Source organism: Patiria miniata, unplaced genomic scaffold (assembly GCF_015706575.1).
Source record: "Patiria miniata isolate m_02_andy unplaced genomic scaffold, ASM1570657v1 HiC_scaffold_16, whole genome shotgun sequence".
NCBI classification, from domain to species: Eukaryota; Metazoa; Echinodermata; class Asteroidea; order Valvatida; family Asterinidae; genus Patiria; species Patiria miniata.
This window is the reverse complement of record NW_024037054.1, coordinates 14,661,996-14,679,215: the sequence shown is the minus strand read 5'-3', so window position 1 is coordinate 14,679,215 and position 17,220 is coordinate 14,661,996. Positions and strand designations below refer to the sequence as shown.

At 40.5% G+C, this 17,220-nt stretch overlaps 1 protein-coding gene across 2 annotated transcripts in view; it reads left to right on the top strand.

The window, feature by feature from the left end:
- LOC119723081 (protein fantom-like) overlaps window positions 1-16,484 on the top strand; it is a 54,162-nt gene extending 37,678 nt beyond the window's left edge. For both annotated transcript variants that reach the window (XM_038193583.1, XM_038193582.1), the window contains 11 exons: window positions 80-205; window positions 902-991; window positions 2,857-3,105; window positions 4,007-4,081; window positions 5,336-5,572; window positions 7,502-7,565; window positions 9,521-9,795; window positions 10,835-11,027; window positions 12,589-12,673; window positions 14,357-14,490; window positions 15,537-16,484. In XM_038193583.1, the coding sequence (XP_038049511.1) occupies window positions 80-205; window positions 902-991; window positions 2,857-3,105; window positions 4,007-4,081; window positions 5,336-5,572; window positions 7,502-7,565; window positions 9,521-9,795; window positions 10,835-11,027; window positions 12,589-12,673; window positions 14,357-14,490; window positions 15,537-15,655 (1,647 nt within the window). In that variant the 3' untranslated portion in view covers window positions 15,656-16,484. The remainder of the gene's footprint in view (window positions 1-79; window positions 206-901; window positions 992-2,856; window positions 3,106-4,006; window positions 4,082-5,335; window positions 5,573-7,501; window positions 7,566-9,520; window positions 9,796-10,834; window positions 11,028-12,588; window positions 12,674-14,356; window positions 14,491-15,536) is intronic.
- Window positions 16,485-17,220: the final 736 nt, after the last annotated feature.

The window sequence follows — 17,220 nt, the reverse complement described above, 5'->3', positions numbered from 1 at the left end:
TCAATGGTTGAAGAACCTAATGCTATAGGCAGCAAAATGTCACTTTGCTCTAATCCCGTGTTTGTGTTTTTAATTTCAGACATTGGGTGTGTATGTCTTTGATGATACAGACCCTGAGGACATGGCTTACATTGGAGTGGCTAAGATCCCATTGATCAGCCTGGCTCATGACAAGGCCATCAGGGGAACGTTTGAGCTCAAACAGGTCAGTCTGTGTGGTTGTCTGCTGAACCTGGGAAGTTTCTCTCCAAGGTTTAGCTTTACATAACCCAGAGTTCCTTCAATTATCCCATGTTTTACTTCCTCTTGTTTCCTTAACCCTAAGTTTTCCAGATCCCAGTGTACAGCTGTGTACGCACTGGGCTACTTTTTGCGAGTTTGTCTTACAGTCACTATGTGGACATGTGAACAAAAGATGTCCACATAATGCAGGTTGTGTTGACGTTATGTGGACTATAAAGCCGTGTCCACATAACGTTTCGCCCTCTCTGAAAAAGAGTTTTAGAGGCATTTTTGGGTTAGGTTTAAAAAATTGCGTTGAAAGAGTTTTCATAGTTAAAGTAAAGTTAAGTTGAGTTTTCTTAACTACACGAAAACAAAGGAATGTCCACATAGCGTATGTAAAACAAACATGTGCATGTGTGTGGGAATTTTTACTGAGACACTGGTTAAAATTCCAATGGCTATATATTTCCTTTGTTCACACTTGCATTGTTTGACTGGTGAAATGTTACCGAGATAGTGGTTAATACTGGTTATGTTATAAACAGAGAATTGTGTTTACAGAATTTCTTGGTTGACTGTGCCATGAAATGGAGCTGTGGTCCAAAGTATGAACTAATTTGCTTCTTTTCATTTTTGTTCTTTCTCCAAATTATTGTACATTGCCTATCCTCCACAGAGTGATGGTAAAGTGAATGGGACTGTCGATATGGTACTGAAGTGGCACTCTACGTACTTTGCACCTAAGTTAACATCAGGCAAACCTAAGGTAAGCAAAGACCTGCCTACAGTAATCCAAGGTAAAAAACAAGCAATTCAGGCATTTCATAATGCAGTTTGCCACCAAGAGATTGCCACAGAGAGTTAATTTTTCCCAGGGCATTGTGGGAGATGGTCGACAAATTCGCAGCGCAGGCTATTTGAAATTGTTAGTTTGTCCGGTCAGTAGTTTTGTAAGCGTATGATTCGAGTATCTGTTTGCCCTTTTCTTTTCCTTTTATCAATATGGTGTTTTTTGTAAGGCAGCAGAACGTATTATGCCCAAATCTATAACAATTTATAGCTAAAGTTGTGTACTACATGTTCAAATGGGCTGTGTTTTGTCGACCATAAACTTGAAAAATAATGGACCCTCCGTGGCAAACTCTTGGTGGCGCATTGCATTGTGAAATGCCCGAATTGACAGCACAGCGCTCTGCAATCAAGTATATTTCCCCTCAAATTTAACTTTATCAACTTTGCAGTTGACATACTTTATCAACTTTGCAGTTGAAATCCTGACTATATTGAAATTCAGTTATTCACAGTGTTTATGTGCCACCAAGCATATTTCCCCTCAAATTTAACGTTATCAACTTCGCAGTTGATATCATGATTATATTGAAATGCAGTTATTCACAGTGTTTATGTGTAATGCCACGCAAACACAATTGCATTTTGAAGCCAAATAGACTGGTCAATATTCACACACAAAAATTCTAAATTAAGTCATGAGTGAAAAATAATGCAAAAAATAGAGTTGCCAAAAAGAAGTACAGTTTTGCTAGTTGACCGCATGCAGTTATAACACCTCACCCACAGATTCTGTGTCTTGATTGGCCGAGAGCGAGTCACATGATACTTTCTATTTTTGCTATTTTTCTGTACACGGCCAAAAGTACTATACCCGTAGCAACCAAAGTACTATACCATTAGCAACCAAAGTACTATATCCACGGTGCGGTATTTGTGTGCAAATGCATGCTGGTTTGCGCGTAGCGCATGTTGTTCCAAAGAGAGTGCGCCATAGAGTTGGGTTCAAACATTTCGTGAAGGGGTAGTTTGGAAGAGAGAAATACATTTTCCACCAATTTTGTATTGAAATTGAAGTTTATTTCAACTGTGTTCAGATTTAAGTAATTTAAAATATTAAAACCAAGCAGAATCTGTGGGTGAAGCGTTATAAAACAAATATTGAATGCTTTATCTCGTGGTGAAGTAAAACTAGCCTCCTTCGGTGATCCATGGAGCATTCTATTTTCCCTCGGCTTCACCACGGGAAAGTAGAATGTCCATGGATAACCTCGGGAGGCTAGTTTAACTACACCACTCGAAGCATTCAATATTTGTATATTATGCGTTAACGGAGCACTGTATAGTGATCACGCTTTTCATGTAAAGGCACAGCCAATACATTTGCTGTCTACCGGCTTTTTCATGGGAACATTCATGGAACCCCAACATCTTTATTTCATGTTCTTAAATAGCTGAGACAGTTTACTCATTCCTTTTGTCGAGAGCCCGTCACGTGAGTGGTTTCAAACTGCCGGTAAAGCACCGCTGCGTTCTGCGCCCCAACGCGCAGCACGCGTTACGTGCATGCCAATTTCCATATAAGGAGATTTTTAGCACTACGTAAGCGAGGCACATGCCATAACCATGGCCAGAGAGGCATTGCACAAAACATGAAGAAAAACTGTTGAAAAAAAAATTGTTGAAAATTTATTCATAGAAAACATTGAGTTTGTTGCAGAGCACAGGGAATGCAACTTTAAGTGTTAAAAATAAAAGCAGGTCATAGGTTTCGTGTTTCAAGAAAATCATGCTAAAAAGAAGTTTGCGGGAAAATCCATTCACAAAACTCAACTTTTTCAGCCTACCAAACCACCAACCACTCCATCCAAGCAAGCACCAATCATCGCACACCGTCCGCCCATAAAACCGGTCTCTGCTCAAGCCGCTCCTGCCGTCACCCCATCCAAGCAGCCTAAGCCGCTGGCTGCATCCACGCCATCAGTGCCTAGGCCTCGGTCTGGTACCCAGCCAGCCGATGCAGCTGCCAGTGAGAAGGTTGTTGAGAGAACACGGCCCCTGCCTCGACCAAGGACATCATCACAACCTCTGGTAAATTTGGCTCACAAGAAAAAAAGATGGAAATCTGAAATTAGACTTTTGTTTGTGAAATGCCAAACAAGTTGTTCTGAAAATGAGATCTAACTATACAGAGTAACATATGCGATCCAAAATGAAAGAGTAAAAAAGTGTCATCATCAAGTTCTTTATTTTGTTAATTCTTGGAAAAATATTATCAGTATTTTATATCCCCCTGGCTGTAAGCCAGAGGGGGATATTGCGATAGCGTATTCCTTCCGTCAAGGTCACTGTTGCTAAAACAGTAGAAATCTTCCATTTTGGTTAGGGACACTGATAAGTATACATATTAACTTACTTATTAAACCTGCCAGCGTGCCAGGATTGCGCAAGTCTCACTTGCAGTATTTTTTTTTAAAAGTCGTCGCGTCAGTGCAACAAAGCCGTAACTCGATTCTGCAACAAAGTCGTATCTCGCGCGAATACGCTCAGCGCAACAAAGTTGCATCTTGCGTATCACGACGTCCATTGACTTCGTGTGTACATCCGGGTTATTTTCAGCAAGATACGACCTTTTGACATTGAAAACTCGTGTTTCACGTAACGTGAAGTCACACGTCATTTTAGGAGATGCAACCTTGTTGCACGGACACGACAAAATTAAGTTTTCCTCTTAAACTATTCCCAGAGTTTAACTTCAGGACAAAAATAATTTGACACTTGAAACAGTTAGGAGCGACTACATTGAAGTATTGACCGTTGAAGTCATTCAGAACAACTCCGGCGTCTAGTCAAAAGAAAATAAGTTCATAGAGTTTGTCTGTCTGAAACCAAAATGTCTCTGGGTCGACCTTAGTCTCTCCTAAAACTTATAGGTTTTGGTATGACTCTGGAATGCCCGTTTGAAATGGTTGTCTTGTCTTTCCCGTGACAGGAGCCAACACCAAGGAAGACGGCCAGTGAATCCCTCAAAAATCCTGTCATTGATGTCACACCTCCTCCACATGAGGTGAGCATATGTAGAATGCTGTCAAAAGCAGACGCTTCTGGGCAGAGGTTGAAATTGAGATAGGGCCAAAAAACACTGTGGGGGTGATTTTTATCGATTTTCAAATTTTCGCATAGTTGTTATCCTAAACATGTCTAAAATATATTATAAAAGCTTGAACCCCTAATTTGAACTCTACATATACTATTTTTGATGGTTTGGATAAGGTATATCAGTTAAAGAAATAACTGTTTTGTGACGTTCGTGGCCATTTTCTCTGTTTTCTACTTTTCGACACAATGAACTTTAAAATAGCATAACTCTGCCTAGGAATGACCGGTTTCAAAAATTAAACCACCTATTAAATGGAAACAGAACATATTTTAACAATATGCAAAAATCTCATTTTTGACCTTATGCCCAGAAAAGTCTGATTTTGACAGAACAGGTCACATATGTGAAACAAAAGTACATAGTGGTGGGAGAATAATCAGTACAGGTTAACAATTAAGTGATACATGGAGAAAAAAAAATCTTCGAAAGAAATCAGTTTTAAGATTTAAAAAGGAAAAACACCTTGACCATTTCATTGTATAATTTAACTAAAACGAAGCTATAGTTTTGTCAAATTTACACTGGAATTCCACTCTTTGCGATATACAGGCTCACATTGGCACTGGCCAGAGATAAGACTGCATGCCGATGGATATATCAACTCAAGTACCATAGTGCATTCTTTTAATTCCATCTAATTTAGACAGTTCTGTACTCCAAGAGTTAACGTGTCATTAAATGATGCCAAAATGTCCCAGACAACCTAATTTAATGGCCTGTTTAGTGACCTGAAAATTGTCTGCATGAAGCACTTCTTATACAAGGATTCCATTCGTTTCAGCAGCAATAAGGAAAAATCAAACACTTTCGATCTCAGGCTGTGCTCCGTGGTCATATATGGGTCGATGTGGCCGGCAGCCATAGGCGCCTTTACGTGCCAGCGGCCCGACCACGTTGTAGCCGCGTCCTTTGCAATTCAGCATCCCAGCTGCGAGTAAGGATGATTAGCCTCCCAAATTATTAATATTATTATTATTATAACATGTAGTAAGGTTTGAAACTCGTGGAGGCTAAAATGGTTGAGTTTATAGACCTTGTTGGTTAAGTCCTCGTTGTATTCAAATGCATTCTTAATTGCAGGACCAGATTGGGCAATGTCTTGACACCTTATGAAAACCCCAGTAATGTTAAGCACTGATTTTCCATGTTTGCTCCGAACAGGATCAGACTAACCCCTTGAGCGTAACGCAGACTCTAGAGGGCGACAGACCAGCCCCGGCCCCGGCATCAGTCCAGGAGAGTCCCTTTGACAGTGAGGAAGATGCCGTGTTGGATGACGTAGAGCGTGAGCTGGAAGGACTGTCCAGGGGCCAGGAGCAAGTGGAGGATTCAGCTGAGGATGTCAACGACCTGGTGGCACAGGAGATGAGAGACGAGTTTGGACAAGATGAGGAAAAGGTTAGGCTAGGTCTAAAGTGCGCGGCTGTGGTTTGCTCAAGCCTCTTTCTATAGACAGGTGTATTAGGCCAAAAAAAAAAATACTCGGTCTCTGGTCAGACCAATTCCGGAATTGATGCGGCGACGCGGCTTTTTTTTTTTTTTTTCAAGCTTGGATTGTACAGACAAGGTGGGGTACTATTGTGCTTTTTTTGGTGTCCTCATGTACATTGGTGTCCTCCATAATTTGCCTTGGTGCCCTCGATCATTTGCCTTGGTGCAATTTGCCCTCGATCATTTGCCTTGGTGCAATTTCCCATTCCTTGGTGCTCTTTGGTAAAAAAATTTGAGGAGGTGCGGCAATAGAGGCCGCTGTTGGAGCTACCGCGGAACATTTTGAAGAAAAAAAAAGATTGACGCGCATGATTAAAATCGACACGCGCGCTGACCAGAGACCAACTTTTTTTTTTTTTTGGCCTTACTGCCAGCCATTGCTTAGTAATTAGATCGTAGTCTTAGACTGGAGACCATATTGCAGTAGAGCTGTCCATTTCCAGATAATTTAGTATTCGAATACTCGAAACTGCGTTTGACCGAATATGCGGTTATTCAAAACTGCCAGCTGCAACTGCCTGCAGCGCCGATAAAAAGTTCAGGGGTGTGAAATCTCAGCTTTAAAGCTGATTTAAGGTTTTTTTTTTTTTTGGATTTTAGCTTTTTTTCCAGCTTTTTCCCTCACTTGCTGTGTACAAAAGTATAGGAGATTTCCAAAGTCCAGCTTCTTTACACCTTTTGTCAGCTATTTTCAGCTATTTTTATAAGTGGTCACTTACACCCCTGAAGTTGCATGAAGAGTGTGCCAGTTTACATTTGCTTGCGGTGATTGTATGGGGTGCTGGAGTGTTTTTAAGTGTTTATAACTGTGCAAGGGCTTTAACCTGCTAAGGATGTGAACAATGAACTGCCATCAACCCCAAAAAATATCGTCGACCAAGGGTCACGTGACAATAAAGCGCCACAACATTACCTAAAAATAACACCACGGTCGTGTGTGTTATGTGCGAAGGTTTTTTGTTTTTGAATATTCAAACTGGCAAAAAGCTATTTAAATATTCGGTTGATGATCAACATGAACACAAGGCGTACGGCAGCAATGCATTTGAGTTGAGCAATGCGTTTGAGTTTTTAAAAAACAAATTTCAACACTCTGAGTGGAACCGTACTTATGAGTGCACTGTGCTTTTACCTTTATTTGCAGTGCAACTTGGCATATGCCGTGGGTGCAGACCATAGAGCTATATTAAATTACTAGAGCGCTAACTCCTCATTCTTGGGTGCGGAGATGCTTTGAAGCCGTACTGAGCGCAGACATTTCGAATTTATGTGCGTGTTTGTAGAACACAATCGAAATAGATGGATTGAATTTTAAAAGTGTACTCTAAATGCAACGCGCAAGTAGAAGATACGCAAACAACTTAAGCGCGTCATGACGGTTCAAAAAACGTCACGGCGAAAAGCATCTGCAGCGGAGGGACGCGCACACGTTGCGCTGTTTTTACGTAGAGCAGAATGGAACGATCATTTGCTGATCGTGCGTTTCGGTTTTGGACGTATCGGCTTCGATGACGCACCGGTATGGAATACAAACGCAGACATGCAAATAGCCTTACAAAAGCCGTACAAAATTTCGAGTTTTCCATAGGTTTGTGCATAAACATGGATGCACCCATCAGGCATTACTTTGTACATCGAGTTAGCGCTCTAGTAATTTAATATAGCTCTATGGTGCAGACCCACAGTTCACTTAGTAGCATACAGAATACCTTTTTGATTTCTGTTATGAAGAGACTAAACAGTTATTGTTCTGCATGTGAGGATGGGAGCTTCAGAAAGCATCACGTTTGTAGTACACAATGTACACGATTACATGCATTTTGTTCTGCTTGACAGATTGGCAAGACGGAGCAGTTTGAAGACACTATGTTTGGAGACACCTCTGCTCCAGGTACTGGAGGTAAGATGTCTTTGTTAAGAACACAATTTTCTCCAAGAGTAAAGCCTTAGCATCAAGTTCAACTTCTTAAATACATGTATGTGTTGAAATAATTTCAAACCAAGTGTTATAGGACTAAAATAAATGTGACCTGTTCTGTCAAAATCAGATTTTTCTGGGCATAAGGTCGAAAATGATATTTTTACATATTGTTAACATATGTTCTTTTTCCTTTTAACCCTTACCCTACTTGACCCTCCAATGCATGCCAATTGTGCCTCAAGAAAATCTCCTATGTTTTTTGCATGGCCCTCCAATATCTGCCATGTCATTTCAAGGGTAACTGGACAGGCACTCCAATACATGCCACAGAGAACAATGAGAGTCCTCTGATAACAAAGTGAGTGCCCCCAGCTGGTCAGTATCAGGCACCCTCCAGGGCCTCCAACTCCTGCCAATTGGAGCCTTCACTGTTAAGACTTGTTATCTGCCAAATAACTGCAGCTGGAGGGCATTGGCATAACCAACTGACATGCAGTAAACTACCCTCAGAGAGTAAGGGTAAATAGGTGGTTTAATTTTTGCAACCGGTCATTCCTGGGCAGAGTTATGCTATTTTGAAGTTCATTGTGTCGAAAAGTAGAAAACAGAGAAAATGGCCACGAACGTCACAAAACAGATATACCTTACCAAAATCATCAAAAATAGTATGTAGAGTTCAAATTAGGGTTTCAAACTTTTATAATATATTTTAGACATGTTCAGGATTACAAATATGCAAAAATTTGAAAATCGATAAAAATCACCCCCTCAGCGTTTTTTGGCCCTATCTCAATTTCAACCTCTGCCCAGAAGCGTCTGCTTTTGACAGAACAGGTCACAAATGTGGAATTCAGCAACCAATGAAAACAGTTGAAAGGTTTGGTATCATATTAAAGAAGACAACAAGATCTTTCATTTGTATGATGTGGCATTGAGATGGAATGCGTTTAAGTGTATTTTTTTGGTCCAAAAAAATGTTTGTTTTTTTAGATAAGATTTTGGATTTTAGGTAGTTATTGTAATGGCACCTTGTTTTTATATGCCAAAATGCAAGTGTTATTGTGAGTCTCCAATTTTAAGACAGAGAGATAGCGTCATATTTTATGCGACAAGAGTTTTATTGTTTGACTCGTACCAAAGGTGGGCAAACAAACTGTAACGTAAGTTATCGTAACGCGAGTTACCAAAATATATCCCTTTAGAGATTTTGTGATTGATTATTTTTTTAATAACTGAAATGGTAGCATTTGTCTTACACCCTAATGATGTAAGGGTACTGAACAGATTTTTCCATCAGTGCACAGTATGAGGAAACTTTCAAATGCAGGGTATTAACATTTTGCCATGTCCGTTTCTTGTAACATGAGTTACCATTAAAACACTTATTGCCAAACCAACCGAACTTTATTCTGTTAATTTTTTTTGTAGTTTTGTCACTTAATTTCAAGGGATCTTCTGTGAGAAAAATCCACCCTGAATGCTGTGACTTTATAGAATAACAGCACAGAGTTGACAGAAGACCCCTTCCAGATGTAACATGATTAACCATGAAATTTGGGCGATTCACAATTCAGTGTGCCACCAAGAGTTTGCCATGGAGAGTCCATTTTTAAAGTTTATAGTCGACAAAACGTCGCCCATTTGAATGAGTGTCAGTAGACAACTTGAGCTAATTTGTTATAGATTGGGGCATGGCGTACTGCCACCCTACCAAAAAAAACCACCATATTGATAAAAAGAAAAGAAACATATACTCGAATCAAACGCTTACGAAACTACTGACTGGAAAAACTAACAATTTCAAATGTACCGCACTGCGAATTTGTCGACCATCTCCCACAATGCACTGGGGAAAATGAACTCTCCGTGGCAAACTCTTGGTGGCGCACTTGCATTGTGAATCGCCCAAAGTGTCTCATTAACTTTTCCTATAGATGATGACTATGACGAGGACTCCATTGCAGAAGAAGTTGACATCCCAGAACCCATAGAGGAAGAGGATGAAGAGGATGGGGAGGGGGAGGGGGAGGGGGAGGGGGAGGAGGATGAGGAGGCGGAGCTAGATGAGGAAGAGGAGGAGGTTGGGGCTGGGGACGCTGGGCAGGAGATGATGGAAGGAGAGGTCGATGATGATGAAGGGATGTCCAGCGATAGCGAGGCGTTAGTGGTCATGTCTCCAGCCATGAACAGACCCATGTCGGTAGCTGCGGTGAGTTCAAGATATTACAATATTATTTATATCAGGCTTCAAAGTAATACAATTAAATCAGCATATTGCATACTTTCGGAGAAGTACCGGATTACTATGCTATATCGTTTTATATTATTGCATGGACGTCCAGGCATTTTATGGTATTGACGTGCATTTCCCTGGTTCCCAATCCATCAAGAGAGTAGAAACTCACAGTTGTCAACCAGTCATCACGTCTCATTCAAATACTGAGTCCCACGAAGACTGTGAAGCAGTGAAACTCTAAAATAATTGAGAGGTTTCAACCCAGAATGACAACACCGAATGTCAACATGAGAATGACAACACAGTAACCAGTGACTGTATCTAATCTGAGTATGGAACCAGACATGCCCATGCTATCAAAAACAAAAATACTTAAAGGAAATATACAACGTTTGCTTTTGCTGTGAGTTTCAGAAATGAATGGATTTTGGGGTTGGTATTTGTAGCAAATATTGTTACAATGACCTGCTTAAAGTTTTAGATGCTGGAAAAACCAACACAAAAATATTGTTCATTTAGTCTGGTTCCCTGACCCTACTTAAGACAAAGCAGAGCAATTTATAGACATCCAGGGATTGACCTATTTATAGACATCGGGGGATTGTCAGGTCAGGGAACCAGTCTAGTTGGTTTGTACCTGTTGATGGATGTGTAACCGATTGCAAACAAAATGTGGACTAACTAAATTTGGTAAATTGGGGGCAGTATTTGAAAAAAGTCGGGTTTCTTCCAAGGCCGACCATCGTTGAAAATTGATACAAAAATTCCACTTTTCTTGCAAATGACAGCACACCAGGTGCCATGATTTCACAGGATGCTTGAGAATATTATTCACTAACAGTCAAATAAGGTACTTCATAATAATTTTGTAGTTTTGTTTTTTGATATTTGCAAATGTTGTATAATTACCTTTAAGTACATATCTCCCAGTGTTGCCTGCCACAGAGATTTCAACCTTTTTTTATTCCAATAATTATTGTTAACATTTATTATCAATATATTTGCCTTCTAGGGTGACAACACGGTATCGGTGACCATATTCCATCTGAGTCTGGAACCAGACACACCAGTCATCACTGATGATAACGTGCAGCGTCTATACGTCGAGTATCACTTCCTGGGCCTATCAGGGGAAGAGACCGAGACGCCATTCTCACTGCCCAAACCCAAGGCTTATCATAACCTTGTCTACAACTTTAAGAAAAGTAAGATTCTCTACCATTACTTTTATTTGCTTTAGATTCAAATGAGTCATTGTCAATATTAAGTTAAAGTTGCATTCCCTGTGCTCCCTGTAACAAATTTGATTGCCTTTTTTTCATTTTTTTTCAATTTGTACATTTCATTCCAACTAAAAATCTCTTTTTCTCTTTTTTTTGGACGTCTCCAAAAAAATCTGCTTTGCGAGCAGACTGGTTTCGGTCTGTCAATGTCTCATTCAAAAGTGAACAACTTTTGTATTTTTAGTGCAAAAAAGTAGCAATTTAGAAAAGGTGTGCATCTTTAAACAAAGACATTGACTTGAGAAGGATTTGAACCAATGACCTTCAGAGCCACGTACAAGTGCTCTACCAAAAACCTCCTTTTTCCCCCTTTTTGTTGATGTCTTGGACCCTCTGGAAAAAAAAAATTGTCTTGGACTCGAACAGATCTGCTTTGTGAGCAGACTGGCTCCCGGTCTGTACATTATCAATACTGATTGTGGGGCAGGAACCAGCCTACCCAACGAGAACGGAATTATTGTCTGGCAGCTAATGATTCAAAAGTAAAAAATTCAATAACTAAACATGGGCTGATTTTTTTTAGTCGATGTCCGATTCAAAAGAGAAGAATTTTTTCATATTGCTAGTGCAAAAAAGTAGCAATTTAGAAAGGGCGTACATCTTTAAACAAAGAAATTGACTTCAGAAGGATTTGAACCAGTGACCTCCAGAACCACGTACAAGCGCTCTACCAACCACCAACTGATTTATCCAGTCTATTGTTGATGGTCTTCCAAATTTTTAATGTCTTTGTTTGTCATTAATTACAAGCCATAAACCAGTTTCATTCCCTTGGGCCAAGGATCAGACGCAGAGTGTTGATGCCAGCAACATAAGAAATGCTGCAAAACTGGGAAATGGCAACTGGGGATCACTTCGGGACGATACTCTAAAATTTGACTAAAAGTATACATAGTCAGTTTTTGTGTTTCATTTAATTAAGGATGGTGGAGTAATGTTTTTGGTAGTTTATAAGGTAAACCGCAGTGTGTTTTTCTCCCAAAAGAGTATTTTGTATAACAATCGTTTATCTTTAATTTACAGGTCATATGTTATTATGTTAAATGGCTACATATTTGAACAGTGGTCATGAACAATCGCAAATTGGTAATTTGGGCCAGTCACAATGCAGTGCGCCACCAAGAGTTTGACACGGAGAGTTCATTTTTCCCAGTGCATTGTGGGAGATGGTCGACAAATTAATTTGCCGCGCGGGACATTTGAAATTGTTAGTTTTTCCGGTCAGTAGTTTCGTAAGCGTATGATTCGAGTATCTGTTTGCCCTTTTCTTTTTCTTTTTATCAATATGGTGTTGTTTACACTATGGCCCAATCTAAAACAAATTAGCTCAAGTTGTCTACTGACACTCATTCAAATGGGCCATGTTTTGTCGACCGTAAACTTGAAAAATAGACTCTCCATGGCAAACTCTTGGTGAGTCAGTAACTTTGTGACGTCAGTAACTTTGTGACTGTAGCTGCTGATGTCGTTTGTTTATTTGTAGTGTTTCATGTCGACGCTGAGAATAACAAGTTGCAGAGGGACTATCTGGTCAGCATGCTTCATCCAGATGATGCCACGCAAGGAAAGTAAGTATGAACAGTATGAAATGCCTCTCATAATCCACCCGGGTTGGTTGGGGGGGGGGGAGGCCGGGGTGGCCACAGAAACATGCTGCCAACGTTGCGACATATCTCATTCCCTTCGTAGACAGTACAGCAGCGTGCACATATCGTGTGCGAACAAACCCAATTTGTACTGTACAAACCGCTGTGCATTGTAAACGATTGTACATGTATGTATAGTCGTGTTCCCTAACGTGGCGCACTTCGAAGCTTACCCGACTTTCCTTGTGTAGTGTTGCCAAACCTCTTTGTTGACAAACCTCAAATTCATGCAGTATTTACTAGTACTTTTACCTTATTAATGCTTGCTGTTTAACCTCTGTGAACAATTTCGGTTTCATGAAATTTAATCCGAAATTCAACAACAGTGGTGTCCGGAAATTGGGCACAAATTGGCGGGGTGTTCCCTAACGTGGCGCACTTGAATAAATCTTGGAAAATTCCAAATTAACATTTAAGAATTTCTGTAAACTGGATAAATTCTGATAAATAATTATTATCTCTACTTACATACCCAGCCAGATGTTTGTCAGAAAATTATTTTCTTATTTTTCGGGGCATTTTCAAAGGGTTCACTTCGCACTTGAAAATAAAATCGGAAAATCACGCCAAAATTAATTTTTCTTCTAACTTTGTTACGGGTAAATAAACTCGCGATTTATGAACAGGAGTGTTTAGAACTTGATGAAATTTCACTTTCTGTGAAATTTCAGTTAAAACTTTTGCTCTAGCTAGGCGCTACAGGCGAAAAATCAAAGTGCGCCACGTTGGGGGCCGCGCCACGTTAGGGTACATCAACAATACGTACACAATACACACATACAGCGCTGAGTCGACAGCGCGTTGGTTGATTAATGGTTGACCACACACACCGTGAACACACCACGATAAGCTCGTCAAGTTCCTAGTTACGAACAACGTTACGGCCCACTCGTTAAGCCAGGCACCCGACTTTGATACAACAGAAGTCACAGCCCAACTGCCCTTGCACTGTGCGGTTTTATGTGTTCATCAGGAAACAAATACAATATAACACAATGCAGTACAGGTGTTGATGGGCTAATGTAACTATTTAAAGATATAGTCCATCATTTGTAATTTGTGCATTTTGTTCGTTTGAAGCAACAAAAGTGCTCAAGATCTAAAGAAGGGTGCTGAACAACTAACCTGATGAAGTTTCAGCTCAGCTTCAGCTGTACATTTCGAGAAAAACAACATTCTAGGATCTCAATTTCAAATCAAAAGTTGCTGAATCATGTTTTGAATTGGGCCTGAATTCAGCGTCCGAGACACGTTCTCACTGAGCCGATTGCAGCTACGCGATGTCGCGCACTGATCCGACGAATTATAGCAACCGCGTGCGCGTGTGTGCCATGCCAATGTTTGCGCACTCTTCGCCGAATAACGAAACAAACTACTAATTTGAATTTCCTATGGTGCTTCTTAAGACGCAAAGTTGGAAAGGCCTCCTTTTGTTGATTTCTTCAAAATGACAGCTTGCCAGAAAGAATAATTTCACAGGGAGTTTACTTCCCTTACTATCTTTCAACTAAGTATGTTTTTCAACAATAATTACGCCAGTTACGTTTTGGATAGCTGCAAATGATGGACTCTGGCTTTAACATGGACTCATAATGCCTTTCCCAGAATCCGTTTCACCGTTGTGAGTGAGCCTCTGGAGGAGAGCCAGGATTTAGAGTGTGAGGACGTTGGATATGCCTATGTGGACGTCAGGGACATGTTGAGAGAAGATGAGGACATGATTGAACAAGATATCGACAGTAAGTCCAACTCATTTCAGGGGTCATACGCACCCCTTTCATTGGTAATGGCATCAGGGAAATGTAGATTTGCCATCTTAAGCCCCGTTCATACTTCAAGCAAATTTTACGTCATGAAACATTCGCTGCGAAATTTGCCCGAGTTGAAATATGTTCAACTTTTACAAATTCGCATCGCGAATACTCTCCATGACGTCACAAATTCGCGTTTGCTTTCGCTTTCGCGCCGAGTATGAACCGGGCTTTATACATATTTATGAGCAAACACACTTCTTTCATTGGTGGATGCATGACACACATACTAACTCCCAGCTTGTAGGTAGCACAGGGGACTTAGTACCCAAGTTTAGCTCCTGAACTCACAACTGTTTAACACTAGCATTGCAAGTTAGGATCTTTTTGACCCCAACTTAACTCTGTGTGCAATGTGTGATACATGCATGCAATTATTATAGGTATTCTGTGGGAGGGATTTCAAAAATTGTGTGTGCTATTTTAATCACTTGCTAATGAAGTCATATCTGGGACGAGTTCTTAACAAGTTGCGGGTAGAATCATTCACTTTGTCTGGAAGAAGCTCTGCAATTGTCCTGGACATTTTCCGGGAAAATTTGCATGAGCAACTGCTAGACTCACTAATACTGATTACTTCAATGTGGAAAGATTGTGGGGAAGTTGTTCAGAATTCTGCAATTTATACCCGATACAATGTGCGGAACTCCTTCCCGACATGACTTGAGACAGGCCCCACTTACATACAGCATGAGGTGGAAAAGCACCTGCAATAAAATAATACTGCATCATGCTTTATTCTGTTGAAGTAATGCAAATTTACTTTGGATAGTGTTGTCCCTTCACAACCGAAGGTAGTCAATATCACCCAACAACTTGTGATTTGTGAATACATTCCCTAAACCAGTTTTGCGTTGTCAAAAGTGTGATTGGAAACCAGAACAGTACAAATGGCTGTTCTGATTCATGTTCTGATTCAGTTGGAGTCATGCCTTGGTGCATCACAGTTTGTAACAATTGTTTTTCCATCGCAGTTCACTATGCTAAGGAGGAGTCCATTTTGATCGGGACGATGAACGTGTCGGTGGAATGCGTGGCAGCATTGAGGGCAGCATCAGCCGAAGTTGATTACAGCAACGCCAATGCTGAATAAGCGCATGAGGGAACGATGGATGGACTGTATTTGGACTTGTTGCTCGGAAATTTGTGAAAGTGCCTGTAATTGCATAAAAGAATTCGTTAGAATTGGCATATCAGTAGAAGTTCCTATTGTCACACAGAAAGGGGGCAGTTTGAATTTTGTGCGTGGTCAATATAATGCAGCCAATTAACTTATCTAACCACCGGTGCACAGCCGTGGTATGCCCAAAACCAAAGCACTGCAATCATTGTCACAGGCCGAGATCAATAAAGACTTTATATATTTGTTTATTTCTGGTAATGAAACCAAGGATTCTTCAAAAGTGTCCTAGTCACCGTAACTTGCAAGTCTGAAGAAACCTGTAGAGAGACGAGCAAAGAAATTAGCATTTTAGAGGTGGCAGGAAAAACCCAGAAGAATATTGTCGGGAAAAAACCCACGGAATCAGGAAGGGACTGAAAACCCATTCCACATGTTGACCAAGGTACGTGGATGTGCCCCATATGCACATGTGCCTCAGCTGACACCGCATTATGGGGAAGTTTTCTATTGTTTGGGAAATCAGGACCGAGTTATGGGGAATTGCTGCTCTCCCTATTGCGTCCTCGGTCCCCACAATAAGTATCGTTCAACAGGAGTGTGGCCCCCACAATTCCAGAACAAGACTTTGTGTGTTGTGTGTATTTTTCGAGATGTTTATAGATTTGGTGCAAACATTTCATTGTGAGGAAGTTCGAATGTTGTATTAGTAGTTCGTATACTACTGCTATGTATATGATGGATATGGGCAATTCCACGGTTACTCACGTTACATTTTTGATGTACTTTTGAGATTCCTTGGGCTGTAATTACATTACTGGAAAGGTTTAATAACTGTTAACCCCATGGAAGATAGAGTAGACCTAGACCTACCTAAACAACAAAGATGACATCCAGAAAAATGTGTTATGTATGATAAAGAAGATGCACAAAATTGGTTACTCACGTTACGAAAATGTAACATGAGTAACTGTGGAATTGCCCGTATCGATAACTTTGTGTAAATCATAAGGAATTGCAGCCTTTTGGTTTCTTGGGATAAAACCAAGCAAGTGTTAAAGTGTATGTATGCTTAACTGCCTGTCACTAATTTGGCGGCAGCCATTTTCCGCGGTGGCACCAGGCCCGCGCGAGCCACGCTCAGGTATATTATTCACGCACTGTGGGCTCCTTCGACGAATAGGGTTGCCAAAATGCGTGCCCCTCGTCTTTAATTTCGCATGCTGCATGCATGCGAATGTGGTTCCACCTCAAAAATGGCCTCTGGTTGTTTTTCGCCAAATTGGTCTATAGGTTAGCAAAGAATGAAATAATTTGTCCAATTATTTATAATTAAAAAAAATCTTCATATTCCAACATAGCGATTGATGTTACTGCCAAAAGTGCTTTACAAAAACTTAATAGACCTCATAGAATTTGCCTTATGTTCTATTGGTAACGCTTTATGGGGGTTGGGTGGGGTTGTTGCATTTTGGCAAAAAAGTCAGCACAACAAAGTGGGTATTCTAAAAAGAGGTAAATTGAATTACCAGTTTGAA